Raw genomic sequence first — 21,566 nt, forward strand, 5'->3', positions numbered from 1 at the left:
AAAAAAAAAAAAAAAAAAAAAAAAAAAAAAAAAAAGGTGAGAAAGGGCTTATACCAGTAAAGCAGATTCTGTGTGGTGGCAGGCAGTGTGTTCAAGGATGGCATGTTTTTAATGGTCCTTCCCTGGCAATTGCTACCAGTCATTCTCAGACTACTGTCACTAGCAGAACTTTGACCTGGTCTTTTGTGGCTTTTTGTATGTTATAATGGGGGTTTGTATGTTATAATGGGTTAAAACTAATAGTAAAGAGTAGTTTTATCATATATCAAACTGACACTACATCAGTATGCTCACTTTGGGGATTTTTTCTCTTGAAAGGTAGAGGATGAGCTGGTAGCTCTGCAGAAGAAGCTGAAAGGAACTGAAGATGAGCTGGATAAATACTCAGAGGCTCTTAAAGATGCCCAGGAAAAACTGGAGCAGGCTGAGAAGAAGGCGACTGATGTACGTATCCATGGCTAACGCTTGCCTGTGCCTGTGCTCGGTGTATTTTGTATGCACTTCGCTGGTTGCATGCATTTAGCCGGGGGACAGAAAGGCGGGGCTGCAGGGTTTTAATCTCCTCTGCCCCCTGCTCAAGGGAGCGGGGCTGGTGCGCACCGAGAGCGTGGCACCCGCAGCTGCCCCGGAGCCCGCGCCACTTGAGGCTCGGTGGGCGCCCGGTACCGGGGGGGACCTGCTGGGGGTTCTCTGGGAAAGGAGGAATCTCCTTTAATAGAGCTAGACAAAATGGTGCCTTTTGAAGGAGAGTGGGACGGCAGCAGGACGATGCCGTGGCATGAGGATGCCCTTTGCCTTCATCGCCGCGCCGGGGCTAAAGGCCAGTGCAGGCTGCCCGCCACACCCGCCCCGTCGTGGCAGTGGCGGAGCGCGGGCAGGGCCCGGCAGCAGCCGGATGAAAGCCTCTCCTTTGGGGGCCGGGGGGCGCGGGGAGCGCGGCTGCGGGGCAGCATCCCCCGTGCCGGGCCGGGCCGACCTCCACCTCCAGCCGCGTGACGTCAGCGGGCCATTGAAAGGCGCGGGCCCGCCACGTGCAGCAGCCCCGCGCGCTGCCCGCCGCCCGCGCCGCGCCCATGGCCGCGCCGAGCTCCCTGGAGGCCGTCAAGAGGAAGATCCAGTGCCTGCAGCAACAGGCCGATGAGGCGGAGGACCGCGCGCAGGTCCTCCAGCGGGAGCTGGACCTGGAACGGGACCTGCGGGAGAAAGTGAGATCGCCCGGGCTGCCTGCTCGCCTCTCTCGGTCGCTCTCTGCCGGGCTGCTCCTTCCTTCCTGTCTCTGGCTCTCTCTCGCTGGGGCGCGCCCGGCTCTTCCCCGCTGCGGGAGGACGGCTTGGCCGCCGGCCGCCTGCATCCCTCGGCTGTCCCCGCTCCGCACTCCGCCCGCGGGCGCTGCCGCAGCGCCGCGCCCGCCCCGGCCCGGCCCGGCCCGCGGGAGCCGGGCGCGGCGGCGGCTGCTCGCCCGCCGCTTGTCGCGCTTTGGGGCCCATTCCTGCGGAAAAGGCGCTCGAGCACCGATGGGCACTGGGGAGCGGTTGAGAGTTCAGTAGGAAATGGCTGTTTAATTAGGCAAAAGCGCTGCATGACACGGAGCGGGGAGTTCCCGCCGCTCGGCGCCGCACCGCTGGCTTCAGCACAGCTGGGAAATGTCCGAACTGCTGAAAAATAACTTTCCGTCCTGGTTTTCACAGAGAAATGCGAATTCTTCGCTAGCGTGCGGCTCTCCCGGGGTTGCACAGCTGGTTTCACTTAGATTTGTGTGCGATCAGCCTTCCCGGCATCTTCCTGCTATTTTATCACATGTCAGCGAGTTAGTTTTACCGTATAAGGACTGCGGGCTGCTGCTGGGAGAGGTGGAGCCAGGCTCACCCCAGATTCCCAGTGGCCCCGGCTCCATAACTTCGGAATCTTGCTGAATTAAAATATGACTTAAAAGTGCCCTGTCTAGTGGAAGGAGTTGCTGCCACAGAACAGATGCCAGTTTTGTACGTGATCGATGCCTTGTGTATGAATCGGGAAGTTAAACGCTGCACTGGGTAAAAACAGACGAAAAGTTGGATAATTTATGACTAGAGGAATCCTGGGTCAGCTTCCATTTGGATCAGCCACTGAACTCCTTTCCAAGATGGCTCAGAAGTGAATGGAAACCACTTCCTCCAGCTTAGGAGTGGTCAGTGACCAAATTTGCTAAGCTGCAGCAAAACGCTTTTTTTTTTTTTTCCCCAAAGTATTTTAACATAAAGCATAACACAGTCGCCCCTCCATGGTCTATATTGTGTAAAAGTGTTTGGGGGGAAAAAAAAGTGAATCTTGTATATGGCAATCCTCCTCAGGTTGGGGGACAATGCAGTGCAGAAGCCTGGCAGCTAGTAAAGCAGGGCTCTATTTTCCTTCAAAAGCAAGCAATTAAAAGGAGCTGAATCTTAATAAACACATATTTATGGACACCAGTTTGTCCATGTTGTCTGTATCGAGCATTTCTCCCAGCAATCTCTTCCATTTATTAACTAGTCTATTTTTTGTACATTAATGTGTTCCAGTTACTGTGCAGTTTGTTCAGTAATACACAAACAGATCTTATTACTGAGAAATGCATCCTGCCTAATTCCTTAAGTACCGCAGGAAGCAAAGTTAACTTATTTTAAGAATACATCTAATTTTGTCCCAAAAAAGCCTGACTCTGCCATGCTGAGGCCAGTGTCTGTGCCCATCTGCAGGCTGGGGAGCCAGGCTGGATCAGGGGCTGGCTGCAGCTCCACAGTGAGCTGGGGCAGGGTGTCACTGAAACCAAGGGCAGAGCAACCAGCGGTGAAGGGTTTGGAACTAAGCCATCATGGAAACGGTTCGTTTTTAAAGTTTGGATAGATGCAGCTCTGTGAAGTGCTCCAAAAATACCCCAATCCATTCCAAGTCCTGTAGAGTTCCTTTTTGTGTGGCAGGAGTGGTAAGTGCCATTAAAAAAAAGAAAGGACAAGCACGCACTCCATACCTTGACATTCCTGAGATGCCAGAGTTTAAGCAAACAAAAAAGCAGAGGCCGAAGGGCCCCTGGGCTGCCCTGCACGGAGCTGTCCCGGGAGATGCTGTTGTAGCTGTAGGGAAGTGATGAGCTGGGAGCAGTGGCCAGCAGCAAGCCCTGTGTAACCCCCACTGGCCCCTGTCCACGCAGGCCGAGGGCGAGGTGGCAGCTCTGAACAGACGCATCCAGCTCGTGGAAGAGGAGCTGGATCGTGCCCAAGAACGACTGGCCACAGCCCTGCAGAAACTGGAGGAGGCTGAGAAAGCAGCAGATGAGAGTGAGAGGTACGCTCCTTTTTTATGTTCTGGTGTTAAAGAAATGAATATATGTGAATAAAATATTCCTGTGTGATTTAGTATCTGCATGTGCTACTGCAAGTCAGAGACTTGAAACTTTCTTACAAGCTTGATTGGGTAATTGCATTAGCCTTGATGAACACAGTGGTCATAATGGGCCACTTTTAGGTTACAAATATCAAATTCACTTTGTGAAGTTGAGGTACAAGTCCCGTAATGCTTCTACATTAAACATGCTTTGACTTCTGCAGAGGAATGAAGGTTATTGAGAACAGAGCAATGAAAGATGAAGAGAAAATGGAAATTCAGGAAATGCAGTTGAAGGAGGCCAAGCACATTGCTGAAGAAGCCGACCGCAAGTATGAGGAGGTAAAAGGGAGAAGGAAATGGTGAAATGTACAGGAGAGCCATGAACAAAAACATTGCTCTTCAGTGTAGTCCCTCTGTTCAGTTGGCACTGGGTGATGCTTCAGCCTTGGAACACTGCCAACAAGGAGGAATTTGAATAGTGATTTGCAGCATCTTAGGTACCTAATGCTAAAAATACTGCAAAATCTGACTAATTGGGCTGTTCCATCTGGGGGTGTATGCTTCAACCTGATTTCCTTACTCCAGAGGAAGCAGGAGCAGAGTACTTCTGAGTGCCTTTTGAAATCTGTAAAGAAAGTGCCCCAGCCTGTGACAGGGGGTGGAAATAGATGATTTTTGAGGTCCCTCCCAACCCAAGCCTGCTGTGATTCTGTGGAGTGCACACTGGCCTGAGAGCTGGCTGTTGTCTTTTTACAGGTTGCCCGTAAACTGGTTATTTTGGAGGGTGAACTGGAAAGAGCTGAGGAGCGTGCAGAGGTGTCTGAAGTGTGAGTAACTTTTTAGAATACAGGAAAGATCGACACATCTCATTTTAAAAATCTCCTGGTAGGCAGGCATGTAGTTAGTACTTGTAGAAAAGTTTGTTTGTACACTATATACCTGGTTTTCTTCTTTCAGACTTAATTACTTCCTCCCTTGTGTTTTTTACGCTCCTCCAAATCATAACAGGAAGGCTGGTAATTCATACTTCTATTTTCCCCTTCTAGTAAGTGTAGTGACCTGGAAGAGGAGTTGAAGAACGTCACAAACAACCTGAAATCTTTGGAAGCTCAATCTGAAAAGGTTGGTTCTTTCAGTAAACTAAAGGATATGGGCAAAGCCAAAACTTGCAAATACAATTCATAGAAATAAACCAGAAATACAAAGCAAATGAGAGGTTTTACCTGCCTGCCTGTGGATACCACTCCATCAGTTCTGCCCAAACAATCCTGAAGGTCTGCAGGAGAGCAGAAGAGCACGGAAATGGTGTTTGCAGCTGTTGTAAAAGGAAGAGTGCTTATAAATAGGTCACAGTTTCATAAACATTTATTATTGTTGCTACAACTTCCCTTAAAGAGTGTTTATTGTTTTCACAGTACTCGGAAAAAGAAGATAAATATGAGGAAGAAATCAAGATTCTCTCTGACAAGCTGAAAGAAGTAAGTTTGGCTATCCCCACGCTGGATGCATCTTTGGGCATAATCTTTCTAGGAGCATCCAGTGATGCAATTTCAACTTTTTTAGGCTGAAACTCGTGCAGAATTTGCAGAGAGAACTGTTGCCAAACTGGAAAAGTCTATTGATGACCTGGAAGGTATGGAATGAGTCAAGTTTCTTTAAAAGTGGTCAGTTTCAAATCAGATAACAAATTCGAGGAGGGGTGGTGGATTTAATGGGAAAGAACAGCAGCATGTTGTGGATGGGTGTGATGTGTCCACTGGCCACCTGCCCTGTGTGGTAGAAGTTCTCCTGAAAAAGGTTTTGTTCCATAAAGTTGGTAACAATGACCTGATTTTGGCCAACTAACAGATGGAGGGGCTCAAGATCCCCACCCTACTTAATCTGCTTACTGGAAAATAATTGTGAGATTACAAAAAGACAAAAAGTTCACATGAAAAGCCGACCAGGCAGCTTTGTGGGTGTTGTGCTTTCCTTCTGATACTCAACTACACCTCTGTTTTCTTCTTTTGTTTTCCTCCCCAACTGCTTTGGCTGCTGTTGCCCTTTGCTGTCTCCGTTCTCCTCCTGTGGCCTCTTCTCTTCCTGCATTTCTTGCTGGCCTGTGCTGCTGCCCCGTGCCTGACAGATGAGCTCTATGCCCAGAAGCTGAAGTACAAAGCCATCAGTGAGGAGCTCGACCATGCCCTCAACGACATGACCTCTTTGTGACCTGCCCCTGTGTGGGGACACGGGGCTCCCACTCACTGTGCTTCTCAAGCTTTCCTTGCCTGTAATCCCTGTCACTCTGTGCCACTTCCACCTCTGTGGGAACTGAGCTCAATAAAACATGATACCTCTACCTTTCATCTTGCAGGGTTTACTTCTGCATAGATCAGCTCAAACACACCAGTGATGACACCAAAAACACGTTCAGCTCCTCATGTGGGGCTGGGCAAGACAGGGTCAGGATGGGGCAGGACCTGGCTCTGGCAAAAACCTGAATGTTAGTGTTCCCTTTAGTCAGCGAGAAGCTTTGAGAGCACTCAGTGTCTACTCGTGCTCCACCAGCCTGGTTAAAACCTCTCAGTCCAAGGAAAACCCAGCAGGATGTGACCTGTAAATGACACAGTGACACATTAAAACACAGGCTTTCCACATTCCATGAGCCGTGTCCAAAAACCTCCCTTAAAGACAGCAATTACAAAAAATTGGCCCCGTTTTGATGATACAGATGTAAAGGTGTCTGAAATACAAAGGTAAGCTACCCCAGGTTTTATTCAGAGAGAAAAGGCTATAAAAGAATGTGATTTAAATCTTGTGGTTTTCTTCCTCACCAGAAAAACTCGCTCAAGCCAAAGAGGAGAACCTGGGCTTGCACCAGACACTGGACCAGACGCTGAATGAGCTGAACTGTATATGAGGGGCGCAGCCAGCTGCAGCAGCCCTGCCCTCGCTCCTTTCTCTCTCTGCATCCCGGAAAAGCCAATTAAGTTATAGCGGCACAGGCACAGCGCCTGAGGGGAGCCCTGAGCAGCCCCCGCCGCGCCGCTCTCGCGGTTCCTTATCCTTTGGTATAAACCCGGTGGCAGCTGCACCCGAGCAGCTCTGCCGTCCCCCATTAAAGGATTTCTCACAGAACCGAGGCCTCTGCGGGTTTTTGTTCTGCTCGGGGGGCGTGACGTCACGGTGCGGGCAGGTACGGGAGTGACGTCACTGCCACCGCCCGGCCTCGCCCCTCCGTACCGGAAATGACGGAACACCGGCGGTGGGGCCGATAGCCAATCGCAGCGCCGCTTGCCTCCGTGTCGACGCCGCCCGCCAATGGCGTGCCGGCTCCGTGCGCTCTCCGCCGGGCTGGGCCAATGAGCGTGCGGTGGGCGGGGCCGCTGCCCACCAACATGGCGAAGACCTACGACTACCTGTTCAAGCTGCTGCTGATCGGCGACTCGGGCGTGGGCAAGACCTGCGCGCTGTTCCGCTTCTCCGAGGACGCCTTCAACGCCACCTTCATCTCCACCATCGGTGAGCGCCGCCGGGCCGGGTGTGCGCACGGGGCCCGGAGCGGCCGCTCCGCCCGGCCCGCAGCCCCGGGAGCGAGCCCTGGGGACGGGACACCGGGCCGCGGAATTGAGGGCAAAGCCGCCGGACTGAGAGTAAAGCCATTGGTTCTCCTTTCAGGAATCGACTTCAAGATCAGAACGATAGAACTCGACGGCAAGAGAATCAAGCTGCAGATCTGGTGAGGCTCCCGTGCCGCAGTGCGCGGCTGATCGCCGGGGCTGTGCCTGCGGATCGGCCGGTTCTCTGCGCTTTGCTGCTCGCTGGTGTACGGTGTTTGAGAAACCAGGAGGCAGTTTCTAGCGCTCTGAAGGCTGGGTCGCGTTTGTGTAAGGCTTGCGGCGGTGAGCCCCGTGTTGTGTTGTTGCAGGGACACGGCCGGGCAGGAGCGGTTCCGGACCATCACCACCGCCTACTACCGGGGAGCCATGGTAGGGGCCTGACAAACGCGGCTGCTCTGAGTGGAACACGCTCAGCGTGGGGCTCTGCCGGGCTGCACACTCGGCTCTGCTCCTGCTCCGTGCTGCTGGAGCTCTGCTGGGATGGTGGATTTTCTTGACCTAGACATGGGGTAACTGAGAGGCGTTTTAAAAACTTCTATTCCATTTCCAGTCTCATGAGAAGGGTGAGACAATACAGATGCTATAGATCACGCCATCACAATCAGAAGCCAACTATTTCCCAATTACAATACACTCTAAGTGTTTCTTGGCTTATCAATTTTTTTTGCCACACCATGCTGTAGATACCTTAAAAGCAATCATCTAAAACTACCCCTCATAGGTCCCACTACAATGCATCTTTCACAGTTCTATTTCTCCAAAGTATCTAGTCTTATTTACAAGACCATCTTTTGAAACTTTCTCTTGCTCCATTTCTGTCTCAATATCTGTTCTGTTCTATAGTATTTCTAAGTCAGCATTTCTTGTCTCAGAGTTTACATACAGTTGCACACTGTGTGGGCCTTCTGTCAGGCCCTGAGAACTCTACAAATCCATTTCCCACATTGGGACAATCTGGGACTTTGCCAAGGCAGGTTCACTCTGTGATACGTGTCCTGCACGCCTTATCTCACTGCCATTAGCTGGGAACCAGTTGTTAAAAACAGCCACTGTTGAGCTGCTCCTCTCTGCTGTGGATAAACCTTTAACTCCTGCTGAAACAGTCTTTCTTTATCTTTAGGGCATTATGCTAGTGTATGACATCACCAATGAAAAGTCTTTTGAAAATATTCGGAACTGGGTGAGGAATATCGAGGAGGTAATTTCTCTCTTTACTCATTACTGACTGTTAAAGGTGTCATTTCTTCCTCTGAAAGTAATTGAAGCTGAATTGCTTCAGGGGTGTTACATTTTGCCATGTGGTGCAGGGTACTTGGAAGGTAAGTGGATGGAAATCAGTAACAGCTTCTGGAATGCCTTGGCTGATGGTGATTTGTGGTGAGGGCTGTAGCCCCTGTGCTTCTGAGGGCACCTAATGTGACAATTCCCTGGCACAATATTGATCCAAGAAGTGCCATGGTGCAGGTTACGTGCTGGGAAGGAGGGCTGGGGGAGCCTGGAAATCTGTGGAAGATTCTCAGGACTGGCATCGCTGTGCTGGGCACTCAGCGGGTGCCTCACCTGTCTGACAATGTTTATCTACCAAAGCCAAGCCCAAGCTTCTGTCTGTGTTTGTCTCAGCACGCCTCTCCAGATGTTGAAAAAATGATCCTGGGGAACAAATGTGATGCAAATGACAAAAGACAAGTCTCCAGAGAGCAAGGGGAGAAGGTAAGTGCCGTGGCTTTGGTGGATTTAGGCTTTTCTGCTGATTGTGTGCACGTGGTACCCCAGTGGTGTTCCTGAGTGGGTGACTGAACATTCCCCAGGCTGCCATGGCAATGCTTTTCCCCCCGGGATCAACAGCAGAACCTGTGTAAGGATTCTTGTCAATTATCTAACAGATGCAAGGCAACGAGCGGGACTGCTCTAAAAGGATGCTAGAGTTGGACATGGAGAAAATGTCTGTTTTGGCTGAAAGCCACTGAGACAAGGTAGATGGGGTTGTCTTTCCTGATCTCAGATGTTACTGAGTCGAGGCAGAGTTTTTTTCTGTGCTGTGGTTGTTATGACACTGACAAGGCATCTATGCAAGAAACAAATAAAAAAGAGCAAGTTAAAGTGTGGGCAGAGTGTAAAAGCAGAGCAGAGCCAGTGAGAACAGATGCCAGTTGCAGTGGGATTTAGTTCCTAATTTTTACAAATTGTCCTGCACGAGTAAATCCCCAGCTCCACTGACTGGTGGCAGCAGGGACAGATGCTTTGCCCACGGCTGTGTTTGGAGCTGTTCCTGCAATTGTTCAACTCATGTGCACTCTGCTTTTGTTCAGCTCGCTGCAAGCTTCGGGATTAAATTCATGGAGACCAGTGCAAAAGCAAATATAAACATAGAGAATGTAAGTACTGATGCCTTTCTCTTGTATCTCTTGTCCTCTTGTGCAAACCAGCAGTGTGGGCCCATGCTGGTGGGATGCAGAACTGCACTGCTGGGTGCCACAGATGGGCTGTTCAGCACTGCCCTGCAGCACAGACCCTGGCTGGGGGTGGCAGTGTGGCTTTGGGGCTCAGAAAGAAGGAGCATTAAAACCTGGAGCAGAGGGGAAAATACTGAAAACCTAACGTTCTTGTATAGCATGTCAAAACTTGGGAAGGCAGCTTATTGCTGTACAAAACATTTTATACCCTGTAACACTGAACTGTTTGACTTGCCACAGGCATTTTTCACTCTTGCAAGAGATATCAAAGCAAAAATGGACAAGAAGTTGGTGAGTAACTTTGATTTCCTCCATGCTGGATTTAAATAGAAAAAAAAAACAACCAAAAGCCTATTGCAAGAACTGTTTCACAGTGTATAAAAAATGTGTCACAGTCTCTTTTAGGAAGGATCCCTGAAAGTTCTAGAAATGTATTTTTAGTTTGTCCAGGCTGTGCTCTGATGTTTGCCGTCTCTGCATTTCAGGAATTAGCTGCAATGGTTGAGGTTTTCTAAATAAAATGATCTGTTATTTGTTTTATCAAAAGTCAGTTGGGTGGTAGAGCAGTTTAATGGTACCTCTCACTCTTGCAGTCTGAAAATCATGTGACCAGATATGAACTGATGCAGTGGGATATTTTGGGTCTTGCTGATGATTCCTACGCCTTCCAGCAAGAGCCATACATGCTATTTATTGGTTTTTATTCTCAGCTGTCTTTGAGTGGTGGAAGCTGAGGCATAGGCACAGTGTGATCTGGTTGGAGCCAAAAGCTGCAGATGCAGTTCTGCAGTTTTTGTCACGGCTGGTGTAAGACTGAGATAAATGAGTGAAGCCTCTTACTGATTGTGGCAAAGTTCTTGTGTATGTCAGGCTTGGTTAAGAGTCACCAGATGAAGTATGGATGGAATAATCTGTGAAGTATAAATAAGTAACTGGATATTCTTTCCATCTTCAGGAAGGCAATAGCCCTCAAGGCAGCAACCAGGGAGTCAAAATCACACAAGACCAGCAAAAGAAAAGCAGCTTTTTCCGATGTGTTCTTCTGTGAGGGACACGGCCTTAATCTGAGCTGGACTGTGCCTGTGCTAAGTGAGGTTTCCTCTTTCTGTGGACTTAGTGCTCCCAACATACCTTGTCACTCTGTGACCATCTGAATAAGAAATGGCTTATTTTGGTAATTGTCTGACTCTTCAGTTTTGGAGATGAAACAAGTTTATTTTTGTCAGATTGCCACTGGGCATGTGTATTGTCTAGCAGAGGAAGAACAGGTCACATGTGACCTGGGACGCAGCACCATTGCTTCGGTCTTCATTCGTATCTGTCACGTATCCACTTTAGAAAGATGATGTTGTGATCAAAATAAGAAACTTAAATGCCACTGTTAGTGAAGTACAGGTATGCATAGATGGTACATGTGCATATCCAGTGTGTAGCTGCACACTGAATAGTGGCATGAGACCATCCTAGAAATGCACCAAGGTGAGCAGTGCAGGCTGATGCCTTCCCAGGAGGTACAAAGGAGCTTTCTGCAGCTCCACCTTTTAAATACTACAGAGAAGCTCCTTCATCTGCCTGTCTCATACTCAGCTGTGTTACTCTAGACAATCCACAAGTACAATTGATGTTTTAAAAAAAATCTCCTCAAAGGAATCTATTTTTTTAAAGAAAGAATGTGTGCTGTACATAGAATGGGTCCTTACCATTGGTAATTCATCCACGTTAGACTTGACTGTGGTTAATTAAGTACTCCAGACACTCAGACGTGCTTAACAGGAGCTGATGGCTACACGAAGTCCTGTACAGATGATCTGTCATTTGTTCTTGGAGAACCAGGGTCAGGCAGGGACACTTACCCAAAACCTGTCACCTTACAATGGGTGGCTTTACCACTCTCCAGCTGGGAGTGACTCCAGACCCATCATGACAGAGTAGGTAGTTTTAAATCATGACAAGGAAAAGTACTGCACTGCTCCCAGTCGTGTGTTCCCAAGCACACTTGCTCACATATGCAGATAAATGTTGCACATCAGAACACGCTGTGAGAAGAGACTCCTGGGCTGGGGTTGGCCTTGCTGGTGTGGATCACTGCAGCATCAGCCTGCTCACAGCTTGTGCCTGGCACGCCTCCCCCAGCAGGCTCTTACTCATTCCCACAGCCCCAGGGCCAAGCACAGCTCCTCGGTGGGCGCTGTCACAGGGCAGGCTGCAGGCCTGACTGGGTTACACTGACAGGAGGAGTGGCAGCTGCGAGGCTGCTGCGCGGGGACTGCAGCGATGCTGTACCTCACCCAGTGAACGCACCAGCTGTGCCCTGCAGCTGGCTGCAGCTGAAACATGCTTTGTTTACACTGACAGCTGCAATTAAGGGCAAAATCAAAGTTGATTTTGAAGTTGTGGAATTTACTCACCAGTTTTGTTTTCTTCAAGTTTGTGGTATCGAACTCTGGGCCTCAGAGTAGCACTAGTAAGTGTTGCTGTGGTTAAACATCTGTTGGATTCACAGTTAAACTGTATAAATCTGCAGCATGCAATTGGGCCCAACAAGAATATTGCCTGTTCCAGAATGGAAAAAGATTTCACTCTGTAAGTTGCTGGTTTATAGAAATGCATTTTAGATGCATTTAGATTATCTCTGTCCTGATTAAAGCTTTCCTCTAACCAGAACCTTATGATGGTTTGGTTCTTTGTTTACTTTTGGCTTTTTAGCATGAGGACTTGATGAACATGCTCTGTAGTGGATTTATACATAGATGTAATTGTAGGATAAAACCATGTTCAGTTACTGAGGAGGCTTCTAGACAGAGTGTAGTTAACACAGGCCTGTAGACTGGACAAGCAGCACCTCTGTCTTGAGCTAAGGATGTTTTTAAAGAGTTTGTGTGTGCTTCAAGAAATGACTGAGGCACAGCTGGGGCGGTGATAAGACAGGCTGAATTTCCTACATAACTCTGTAACAATTTGCTTCTGGCTTGGTAATAACTGTGGATTGTCTTGCATCTATATTGTGCGTCATACAGCCAGATGCTGAGCCAGATTTATTTTTCAGAGAGACTGGAAAAATTGGTGTTTATCTGACTTGATACCATGGGTCTGCCATGATGCTGGTTCTTGCCTGTGGACTTTATCAATAACTCATCCCAAGATGAGAAAGCAAACTATATTCATTTACAAGTGGGTAAAACGTGAAGGATGGTATTGTGATTTTTCACTCATTTTCTAAATCTGAAGTTACTCTTGCATTCAGAATTCTTTGTATGTGAATACCTTCTGTTTAAACTTACGCTGGTTGTTGCATGTGTTCATGTACCTAATTATAACATTACTTCCTTTGAAATGGTTGGGTTTACGAGCAACAACGTTATTGCTTGATCTCAGGAAGTCTCATGCAGTTGCTGTGACTGCAGTCATCACTGTACTTCTGGGTATGAAGGCTCTACACAGATACTAAATCTGTGTAAGCAACATGGAACCTAAAATGCAAGTGTAAGAGAGGAAAAGGTTAAAGACACTGCACTGCACGTGGGCTTAGCTGTGTGTCACTAAACACAGGCATCAAATCTAGAGAAGTACAGTATGTTTCCATCACATCATTCAATTACTGTGTTTATTAAGTATGAATGTAATGGAAAATGCAATTGTCAGAGAGGTACTCTGTAAATACTTACATAATCTACTTGTGTCTAAGCTTTCTTGAACTAAGGAGGAAAAAATCAGAAATTTGGTACAAAACCTATAAAACTGAGGAATTGAAGTAGGTCTGCAAAACTAACTGTGCTTACTACACGTTCTCAGTGTCTAAGTACCACTAAAATGTCAAGTAATTGATTAACATTTGTTTTGTAGAGAAACAAACCCATTTTTGAGCATGTCCTCAAATTCCCTTATTTCAGTGAGTATCATGGAATTCTGTGGTTGACCTTATTTTTGAGGCTGGTTGCAGTACATTGCATCGTTGTCACTCCTTGAGGTGGAGACCTGTCAGTCTCTCAGTAATGGTGGAGCTGCTGTTCTAACACTTATTAACACCTGTGTTATCTTTGTCCTGTGCTGACAGGCACAGCTCATGTTTCCTGACATCAGAACCTTATGCCAGCATCAGACTTCCAGCCTCAGATTTATAAATCCTATGGATTATTGTAAGTCTCTTTACTGCTGCTGAAAATTACTAGGTCTCTTCTTTCCTGTGAGATGCCGATCATCTCCCTGATGATTGCTAAGGGTTATTGTGGTGGTGTGTTTGGCTGATGATCGTGCTCAAAACTGCCATGATTTCTGGTTCTCTTGGACTTGCAGAGGAATGCACAAACAGCTGTGTGAGGATGGGCTCCTTTGTACTTGTAGAAGCTGTAGGGCTTGGGGAAGAATGATGACTAACTTGTGTCTTCATTTCCAGCTTAACTAAAAATCTGTTCAAAGGAATGTGAATGGTAACTGCAGTCTGAGTGTTCCAGGCTGCCTTATTCCCTGACCCATCCTTCACTGATGCAAAGTTTCTGTGGTTAATAAAGGTGACTGGCTGGCTGGTCTCTCCAGCCTTTCTGCAGGAATCATCTGCTCTACACCGAGTGCGAGTTGGGACTTGCGGCTTTGTTTTGAAGGGAATTTAATGCATCCCAAAATTTGTAAAAATAACTGTAAATTGTATTTTTCAAATGATCACTTTTGGCTGCCACCCTTCCCACATTACAACTGCTTTCTTAAACACTTCTCATTGATTTTCATGTTTGTATTAACACAAAACTGTTGTTTGTTACAGTATGTCTGTTTTTACTCTCTTGTACAGGACCCTAAGCACTGCATAAATAAACTTCTTACGAAAAGAGAATTTTACAAACTTAAGTTTTCAGTCCTATTCATCATTTGTGTGTAGGGACCCTGGTGGGTGTGGAAGATAGGGGATTTCTGAAAATGGAGAAGAGGGACAGGACCTGGGGTAGACTCTTTTGTCTCTAAACTATGCTGACTTTAATTGTAAATCCTGCACTGGGGGAGAATAATTCAGTAATTGATTAATTGGACCATTTATTAAAACCATAAACAATCAGAGGATTATTTATTATTACTTATGTTTTTGAAACTAAAGGGATTTTTTTACTGATTTGGGGTGAATTTTTAGAGGTTATAGTTTGATACAAGTTTCTTTACTTCCCTTCTGACTGTCCAGGCCAGGTTTGCTCTGCCTGAGGGAGTAGACATTTTGCTAAATTACAGGGAAATCCTGATGAAGAGCTTAATTGTTCCTTTTAAAGAGATAAACAAAAGACAGTTCTCTGAATGGTTCAGTTACCAGAAGTTGTCCTCTTTGCCCCTGTCATCTTGTGCTCTCATGGCTGGTAATCTCAGGTGAAGTAACAGTTGTTGAAAGCCAGAAGCACTGCTGTCCCCGTGGCTGATTCAGATTCGAATATGAAAGGTGCTGTTAAAAAAAGGAAGCCATAATCATGCATCACTGTTCAAAGGATTTACTACAGTTAATTGTAGGACTCTGATAAATTAGAAACTTCATTTTTCAAAGCATTTGCATAGATGGGGTACACTAAATAAATTTTGCAAGATTTGAATGCTGTTTTGAGTGGATAAGATGCACATCAGAAACTACATTAACACTATGTTAAGCATTGAGTGAGCAAATCTCATACATTTATCAATGCAGCCTAAGTGCTAATACTAACTTTTTAAGTTACAAGGACCTTCTATCATGTACAAAGTACTTTGGAAGTTCAAAAGCAAGTCAAGAAGCCTCCAGGCTTTTTTAAGCATCTATTTTTGTGTTTGCAGTGGGCAGCTCTATTCAAACCTGCCACAGAAGAGCGGTGATCTCCAAACGCTGAGGAGATGTAAACACACACTTCAGAGGCTTCTGACAAGGAAACTAACAGAGTTTTGTGCTAGAAATTAAAAGCAAATATTACCTGAGGAAATCTGGAGCTCGTACGATCATATGCTGGAAGTCTGCCAGGGACAGCTTGCCATCGTTGTCCACATCAGCCTCGTAAATCACCTTTTCACACACCAGGCTGACTTCTTCCGGCGTCAGTTCATTTCGGGTTAATTTGTTAACAGTTTTCTCTAGATCTGATTTGCATATGTAATCATCATTGTTGAAGTCTGACAAAGGAGACAAAGTTAGTTTAAAGTGATTAAAGTCAGCATCTTACATGGTAGTTTGCCAAGACTTGATAGAAGAGTTTGTGATGGAATTTTATCAGTAGAACTCTCAAATCAGAAATGAAGTTACCTCTATCTATTTGTAAAAGAAATGAGTTACAAAATAAAAATCTCTTAATTTCTCCTCTTCATACATAAGGGTAACAACTGTAAGTAGTTCAATGGCTAAACATAGCCTAGCCATCATTAAATCACTCCAGCAAGACTGTTGGTTTGATTTTCTTTAGCTGATCATAAAGAAAGTAACTGTAAATGGTACATTTAAAAAAATTTTTACATTTGTCCTTGGAGAAAAAAAGCCTGCAATGTGCTTCCCTGCCTCCCACTCCCAAATCCACCCTACAGATTCATGGGGAGCCAAATCCCCTGTGCTGTACTTTTCCAAGCAGCCCCTCAGACAGAAATATTTTTAAATGTTTATCAGCTCTTGAAAACTGCAGATAATTTCAAGTTGTAAATTTGGTAGTAAATCTTAACACCAGATAAATTAGAGACAAAAGGATAAAGAAAACCAGAAGTTTTTAGAGGAGGGAGATCAAACATTCAAGTGCAGTTAAATGGTAACTAGAATTCATTATGCTGGCAAAGTGAGGATTTTGCAGCCCTACATGAAGCTGCAGGATTTCCCCACTTATTTTTATGCATGTCTCACTCACCATAAATTTTAAAAGCATAATAAGCTTTCAAGTCTCGGGGAGCCATTTCACTTAGCACAGAAAACATGTCCAAAAAATCATCCAAAGTCATGTTGCCGTCGCCGTGCTCCGAGAACACCTCTGCTATCCGCTGGCGGAACGGGTTGTCCTGGGAAACAGCACAGGAGCAAGGGAAGGTCATCCTTGCTAGCACTGATATCAGTGCAGCTAAGGCAAGTGGAGTGAGATTATTTTTGTTGAAACACCTTTTTGGCAATTTCTTCCCTTTCTGCCTTTAAGTTCTTGTCTAATGCTGTGTCAGAAGCAGCCACAGCCACACCCTGTTTAACCTTTGTGCTGGTTCAGCGTGTTTTCTGGGAATTACTAGAAGCTTCCAGAAAGACTTTTTACTTGTCTTTTTAAATTTATTTCTCTGGCAGCCACCCAGCAATTAGTCGTGGATGAATTATTCAGAAAGGGGAGATGAAATGTGCCACTGGAGTCGTGTGCTCGGTACCTTGAGCTCTGGCATGCTGCCGATGAGCTCGTAGGGGAGTGTCACGGCCGGTTTGTGCGCGTAGTCAAGGGGAACGAGCTGCGGGGCCAGATCCCGGTACCTGTGAAACAGCCTGAGACACAGAGAAAGGCTTGTTGGCTCTTGAGACTTCTGAGAACAAGGTGGTTTGCTTTTCCACCTCATTTTTCACGCTTTGCATCCATTAACAGACAGAGATCAGTCACTAAGAAACAGTTAGAATGTTTTTGTTGGAACAACTGTTGTTAAAACAAGCAACATAGTGTAATGGTGAACAATACAAAGCTTCATTATAAACTCTGGTGAAAATGCTTACACAGGACATGCAGCCAAACCCTTACGAAAGGAGAACAAGTTCATGTTTTCAGTGAGGACTCTCAGTCCCACCTGGTCCTGCCTGTATCAGATCCTCTGGCCAGAGATTAAATAGGGAGTTCAATGAGGCTGGGGAAAAATGCTGCTTGGAGCAGCAGTGTAATCGTTTACAAGAAAACATGAAGAATGACACAATCATTAAAGTTTTCATACACCAGCAAAGTATTCAGAGAATAACAGCACACTTTGAAGCATCTGCCCGAAAACCATGTGAGAGAACCGTGGATGTTGCTGTCACTAAGATGTAATTCATCACATTTATTTCTAATAAATAAAGAGAGACTAGTACATTAATACAAAATTTAGAATTCTGACTCAGTTTAGGATAGGGTTTGTAAATGAAAAAAAGGCAACAAAAACGCTCAGATTGCCCCAAAGTATTACTTTACATTTGAGTAAATAAATTTAAAATTATTTTTTAAATACCTTACCCCATATGTAACCTGCCTTTACAGCAATCTGTGCCCTTTATTCACAACATGCATACAGAAGACTCACCTCAAAATTTCTTTCCTCGTGAAAAATGTGCAGTCCTATGAAATAAGAAAAAGTATAACACAAAATGACAATTTTTAGTATGCACTGGCCCAAACTTTTCCCATGCAGTGACTTAAAAGAAGTTATACTGTAGTATATGTGTAAATATTAAAGATTTCTTTTTGGCATAAAATTAGGCATATCTTATAACCTTTCCTTTTGATGTAAAAATCAAACTACGTTCCTAAAATCTTTGCTGCAATTCAGTTCTTCTGCTTACTAATTTTTAAAAGATGTTGTTTTAAAAAACCCAACACCACCTTTGCCATTATTCAATGTCCTGCCCAAACAGCCATTTAGCTTGCTTTATACCTGATATGCATCCAGTTGCTCCTGAGTGAAAATGGTTTGCTTGTTGCCCATTCTGAGCTGGGAATACTGACTCTTGTCAGTTCTTTCCTCAAAGGCACCTTAACGGTCGTCTGGATATTCAGTTATTAAAAGCTGCAACAATGAGGCTCAGGTACAGCAGAGGATCAGGTAACCAACTTGTACAGGCTGCAAAGTATCATAATAGGAGCATTTCATCAAATCTTTATTCTGGCTGCTTGAGGCTGTTCTCCAGCAGCATTCACCCGTCTCCTGTGTGCACCACGAAGACTCGGGTTACAGGATTTAGCCAAACAAGTAATAGCTGCTCATTAGTGCCCTTCAGCTGCAGGTAGACCCAGTGCACCCTGCTTTCTCATGCCTTCAGATAAGGTGAATTAACTGAAAAGTGTTAGTAGTGTTTTCTTTCTTTAAAATTTAACACCAAAGATGGAAATTTGGTATCCCCTCCTCCCTTCCTTCTCACGTTTTATAGGGTCAGAATTATAAAGGTTGGAAAAGCCCCTTTAGATCATTCATGCAGCACTGCCAAGGTCACCACTATACCATGTCCCCAAGTGCCACATCCACAAGTTTTCTGAACACTTCCAGGGATGGTGACTTCACCACTGTCCTAGGCAGTCCGTGCCAGTATTTTCCTTTAATGCACACTGTTAAAATACATCATGCTGATGGTAGCTTGTACTGGAGGTGGTCTGCTCCCATCAAGTCTGCTCTCTCCCTTTCTTCTGCATCATCTGCTGATGTATGTTACTACTAATTAATGGTTATTAGCACGATATCCATCCATACTGATACATACATGGCCTTTACACTGAAAAGATGTGTGAGCGTATAGTTCATACACATGAACAGAAATGTGATGGTATGAAAGGCTGTATGAAAGATGAAAAATGAGGAAAAAAAGGAGGAACATGCAGAGCATGTGGCAGCCTGCTTTTTCATGGATCTGTAAAGTTTCTCTTTCTGGTTCACTGGTTCCCTCTGGCTGGTGCAAGATCTGGTCCTGGGGCAGGCTTGCTCCTCAGGGCATCTTCACATAGCAAAAAGGATCTGGAATGGTTCTGTTCAGAGTGGAACAAGAAGTGTGAGGAGAGATGGGGCTGGTTTCTCCTGGTGTAGCCTGGATATCCGGTGTTCTCCTCAAGGTGATTCCATCTTGTTGTCCTCAAAATCAGATTTATTATGTGGTGTACAACAAGCCAATAATTACATGCTTGAGAGAGACATTATTTGCACAAGCCTGGATGCTTGGTGGGTTTCCACAAATCCAACATGTCTCACTGGACTTTCCACGTCATTATTTACAGAAGTTCAGAGTTAGTCTTTTTCCAAGGTCAGCCCCTCTATTAAGATTATTTAGTAATTTCCATACAAGTTAGCCAATCCCTAGCTAACTTCTCCACATGCAATGGGGAAGGGTCTGCACCTGGGCAAGGTCTTTTCGACCCTTAGGCATGATCCTAAGTTTTATAATGAAGATAGTTCAGCTGTAGGATATACAGGCCTTGAGTCCTGTGCTAAATTATCAATGTATACACACACATACATCAACATTTTGATTTACTACATCCCTAAAGCTTGTTAGTTTCCATATGTCTTGACTAAGGGCTGCTAGCTGCTGTCTTCCCACTCATTATGTCTCCTTTCTTGCTGATTAGGTTCGAAAGTATACAAAGATTTTACATCAAAAAACCAAAATTTTAATTTAAAATAACCTTGATATATTCCACATTTTGCAAGTCCCGCTTCGGTTCCCCTCATGGAGATAACTCCGGACTGGGCTCGCTGCTGGATCCCCTCACGGAGGGGCCGGGCGGGGCTCGTTCTCTGTTCCCCTCCCGGCGGTGCAAGGCGCCCCGGTTCCCCTCACGGAGGGGCCGGTTCCCCTCACGGCGGTGCAAGGCGCCCCGGTTCCCCTCACGCAGCGGCCGGGCGGAGCTCGAGCGCGGCTCGCGGCCCCGGCCGCGCCGTTGCGGCGGTGCCGGCAGGGGGCGCGGGCACAGCCGTTCCGCCATGGCGGATTACGAGGCGGTGCAGCGCGGTCCGCTGCGGCTGAAGGGCAGCGGCGGGGCCCTGGGGGCCGGCAAGCGGTGAGGGGCGTCGGGGGGAACCGGGGAGAACGGGGGGCAGTGAGGAGGGGCTGGGAGAACGGGCGGCGAGGAGGGGGCACACAGCCCCGGGGATGAGCGCTGACCGGGCGTTCCCCGCAGGAAGAAGAAGAAGGCGAAAGACAAGGCCCAGATCCTGGAGCAGATCGTGAGCAGCAAGAAGCAGGAGGAGGAGAAGAAGCGCGGGCTGGACAAGCGGACCCCGGCGCAGGTGGCCTACGAGAAGATGCAGGAGAAGCGGGTAAGGCTTTAAAAGCCCCGTCAGCCCTGGGGTGCCGAGGGGGCTGCGAGTGTCGGGAGTAACCGGCCCTTCTGTGTCTCCCACAGCAAATGGAGCGGATCCTGAAGAAAGCATCAAAAACCCACAAGCAGCGAGTGGAGGTGAGCAAAACCATCCCGAGTTCCTCAGGCCAGCGTGTTCATTGCTGGGCTGAAGGAAGCGTTCCTCCTTGTCAGGCACAAGCCGGGACGCAGGGGGGCTTGTGGTTCAACTGGGTGATGTCAGCCCCGGTTTTCTTTCTCTTTCCCTCCCCCAGGACTTCAACAGGCACTTGGATACTCTGACTGAGCTTTATGACATTCCCAAAGTCAGCTGGACTAAATGACCAGGCTGCTTTTCACGGCTCTGGAGCTGGAGTTGTGTTTTGTTTGTATCAAGCAGGGTTGCCATGTAAATCTGTCTTTTCTCCATATTGTCTAATACATCTTCTCAGCCTTTATGACTTTATACTGTCTTATTTTATAGACTTGTTTTTTAAAACCAAACGTGCAGCAATGTCTCCTCTGGGCTGAGGAGCTCTGGTTTACGTCGATGCAGAGGGCTGGGTTTTTTTAGTGTTTATAGTGAGATTAAGGCCAAAACTAATAGCTATGAGCCAGATGGAAAACATTCCTTTATTTCTTTGGTTGAGGTGAAGAGTCTGACGGGCTCGCATTTAAGTTTCTCTTGTAAGTTATGTGAATTGTATAATTACTTTCTGTTAAGTTCTGTCAGAGGCCACGTTGAAATATGCAAAATTGTTTTACGAAAGGATATTCTTTTATATTTGATCTTTGTATACTTTCAAGCCTACCCAGCAAGAAGGGAGATTTAATCCATGAAATAGAGAGCAGCCAACGGCTGTGAGTGATGTCCAAGTTTTGATAGCTGATGTGCTGGATTTCTGGGATCCCACCAGGCTTGTGCAACTCTGAAATAAATCATCAGTGTGTCTCTCGAGCGTGTAATTACTGGCTTGCTGTGCACCGGCTACTGAATCCGATTTTTGTGGAAAACAGTATTATTTCTGTCTTATCAACAGTGTCATTTCTATCTCGAGCTCTCTCAGAGGGGTCTGCTGCAACTTGTAAATTCCATGTAATTTATTAAAACGCTGCTTCCATCCCTTTTTTGGTGCTGATACTCGCATGAAATCGGGAGTGTGCAGTGTGATTCTTCCCCCTCTGAGGGATGACATGTATCTCGATGTTCCAAGTCCTAA

The 21,566-nt window shown here is 46.3% G+C and overlaps 4 protein-coding genes across 10 annotated transcripts in view; 3 read left to right on the plus strand and 1 right to left on the minus strand.

Annotated features, from left to right (window-relative positions):
• TPM4 (tropomyosin 4) overlaps nt 1-6,459 on the plus strand; it is an 8,660-nt gene extending 2,201 nt beyond the window's left edge. Inside the window, exons 2-9 of one of the 4 annotated variants that reach the window (XM_041426227.1) lie at nt 319-444; nt 3,167-3,300; nt 3,564-3,681; nt 4,099-4,169; nt 4,389-4,464; nt 4,758-4,820; nt 4,906-4,975; nt 5,468-5,680. In XM_041426227.1, coding sequence (XP_041282161.1) covers nt 319-444; nt 3,167-3,300; nt 3,564-3,681; nt 4,099-4,169; nt 4,389-4,464; nt 4,758-4,820; nt 4,906-4,975; nt 5,468-5,550 — 741 coding nt within the window. In that variant the 3' untranslated portion in view covers nt 5,551-5,680. Of the gene's footprint in view, nt 1-318; nt 445-1,023; nt 1,206-3,166; nt 3,301-3,563; nt 3,682-4,098; nt 4,170-4,388; nt 4,465-4,757; nt 4,821-4,905; nt 4,976-5,467; nt 5,681-6,158 lie in introns of those variants that run through there. The other 3 variants (XM_041426220.1, XM_041426246.1, XM_041426238.1) reach the window with 3 other exon arrangements.
• A 64-nt stretch (nt 6,460-6,523) lies between these two features.
• RAB8A (RAB8A, member RAS oncogene family) lies at nt 6,524-13,686 on the plus strand. 4 transcript variants are annotated; one of them, XR_005954243.1, is made up of 8 exons: nt 6,524-6,843; nt 7,000-7,060; nt 7,250-7,310; nt 8,062-8,139; nt 8,562-8,651; nt 8,825-8,914; nt 9,251-9,316; nt 9,635-9,668. XR_005954243.1 is itself a non-coding variant. In XM_041426276.1 (8 exons), the coding sequence occupies exons 1-8, from the start codon at nt 6,684-6,686 to the stop codon at nt 13,551-13,553; spliced, it is 672 nt and encodes a 223-aa protein (XP_041282210.1). In that variant the 5' UTR covers nt 6,524-6,683; the 3' UTR covers nt 13,554-13,686. The 4 variants fall into 4 exon arrangements, 3 of the variants coding, with proteins under 3 accessions (XP_041282210.1, XP_041282191.1, XP_041282199.1); XM_041426276.1 differs by lacking the exon at nt 8,825-8,914 and adding an exon at nt 13,449-13,686 and having other exon boundaries at nt 9,635-9,685; XM_041426257.1 differs by lacking the exon at nt 8,825-8,914 and adding an exon at nt 10,350-12,058 and having other exon boundaries at nt 9,635-9,685.
• Nucleotides 13,687-14,379: 693 nt separating this feature from the next.
• Nucleotides 14,380-18,139, minus strand: CIB3 (calcium and integrin binding family member 3). The gene is made up of 6 exons (XM_041426288.1): nt 17,957-18,139; nt 17,606-17,640; nt 16,715-16,826; nt 16,219-16,366; nt 15,307-15,502; nt 14,380-14,810 (listed from the first exon to the last, which is right to left on the minus strand). Exons 1-6 carry the CDS (start codon nt 18,005-18,007, stop codon nt 14,789-14,791), a joined length of 564 nt encoding a protein of 187 aa, XP_041282222.1. The 5' UTR covers nt 18,008-18,139; the 3' UTR covers nt 14,380-14,788.
• A 1,818-nt stretch (nt 18,140-19,957) lies between these two features.
• On the plus strand, nt 19,958-21,301 carry FAM32A (family with sequence similarity 32 member A). The gene is made up of 4 exons (XM_041425070.1): nt 19,958-20,067; nt 20,188-20,326; nt 20,413-20,466; nt 20,622-21,301. The coding sequence occupies exons 1-4, from the start codon at nt 19,991-19,993 to the stop codon at nt 20,688-20,690; spliced, it is 339 nt and encodes a 112-aa protein (XP_041281004.1). The 5' UTR covers nt 19,958-19,990; the 3' UTR covers nt 20,691-21,301.
• The last annotated feature ends 265 nt before the right edge of the window (nt 21,302-21,566 follow it).

This window comes from Onychostruthus taczanowskii, unplaced genomic scaffold (assembly GCF_017590055.1).
Source record: "Onychostruthus taczanowskii isolate IOZ18803 unplaced genomic scaffold, ASM1759005v1 scaffold112, whole genome shotgun sequence".
In the NCBI taxonomy this organism is placed as follows: Eukaryota; Metazoa; Chordata; class Aves; order Passeriformes; family Passeridae; genus Onychostruthus; species Onychostruthus taczanowskii.

Coding starts and splice junctions, on each gene's coding strand:
- RAB8A (XM_041426276.1), top strand. CDS start 6,684: ATGAGCGTGCGGTGGGCGGGGCCGCTGCCCACCAACATGGCGAAGACC. Junction 7,061..7,249: donor AGAATCAAGCTGCAGATCTG/GTGAGGCTCCCG, acceptor GTGTTGTTGCAG/GGACACGGCCGGGCAGGAGC. Junction 8,652..9,250: donor CCAGAGAGCAAGGGGAGAAG/GTAAGTGCCGTG, acceptor GCTTTTGTTCAG/CTCGCTGCAAGCTTCGGGAT.
- CIB3 (XM_041426288.1), bottom strand. CDS start 18,007: ATGGGCAACAAGCAAACCATTTTCACTCAGGAGCAACTGGATGCATAT. Junction 16,367..16,714: donor GCAGCATGCCAGAGCTCAAG/GTACCGAGCACA, acceptor GCTGTTTCCCAG/GACAACCCGTTCCGCCAGCG. Junction 15,503..16,218: donor TTATGCTTTTAAAATTTATG/GTGAGTGAGACA, acceptor CTCCTTTGTCAG/ACTTCAACAATGATGATTAC.
- FAM32A (XM_041425070.1), top strand. CDS start 19,991: ATGGCGGATTACGAGGCGGTGCAGCGCGGTCCGCTGCGGCTGAAGGGC. Junction 20,068..20,187: donor GCCCTGGGGGCCGGCAAGCG/GTGAGGGGCGTC, acceptor CGTTCCCCGCAG/GAAGAAGAAGAAGGCGAAAG. Junction 20,327..20,412: donor AGAAGATGCAGGAGAAGCGG/GTAAGGCTTTAA, acceptor TGTCTCCCACAG/CAAATGGAGCGGATCCTGAA.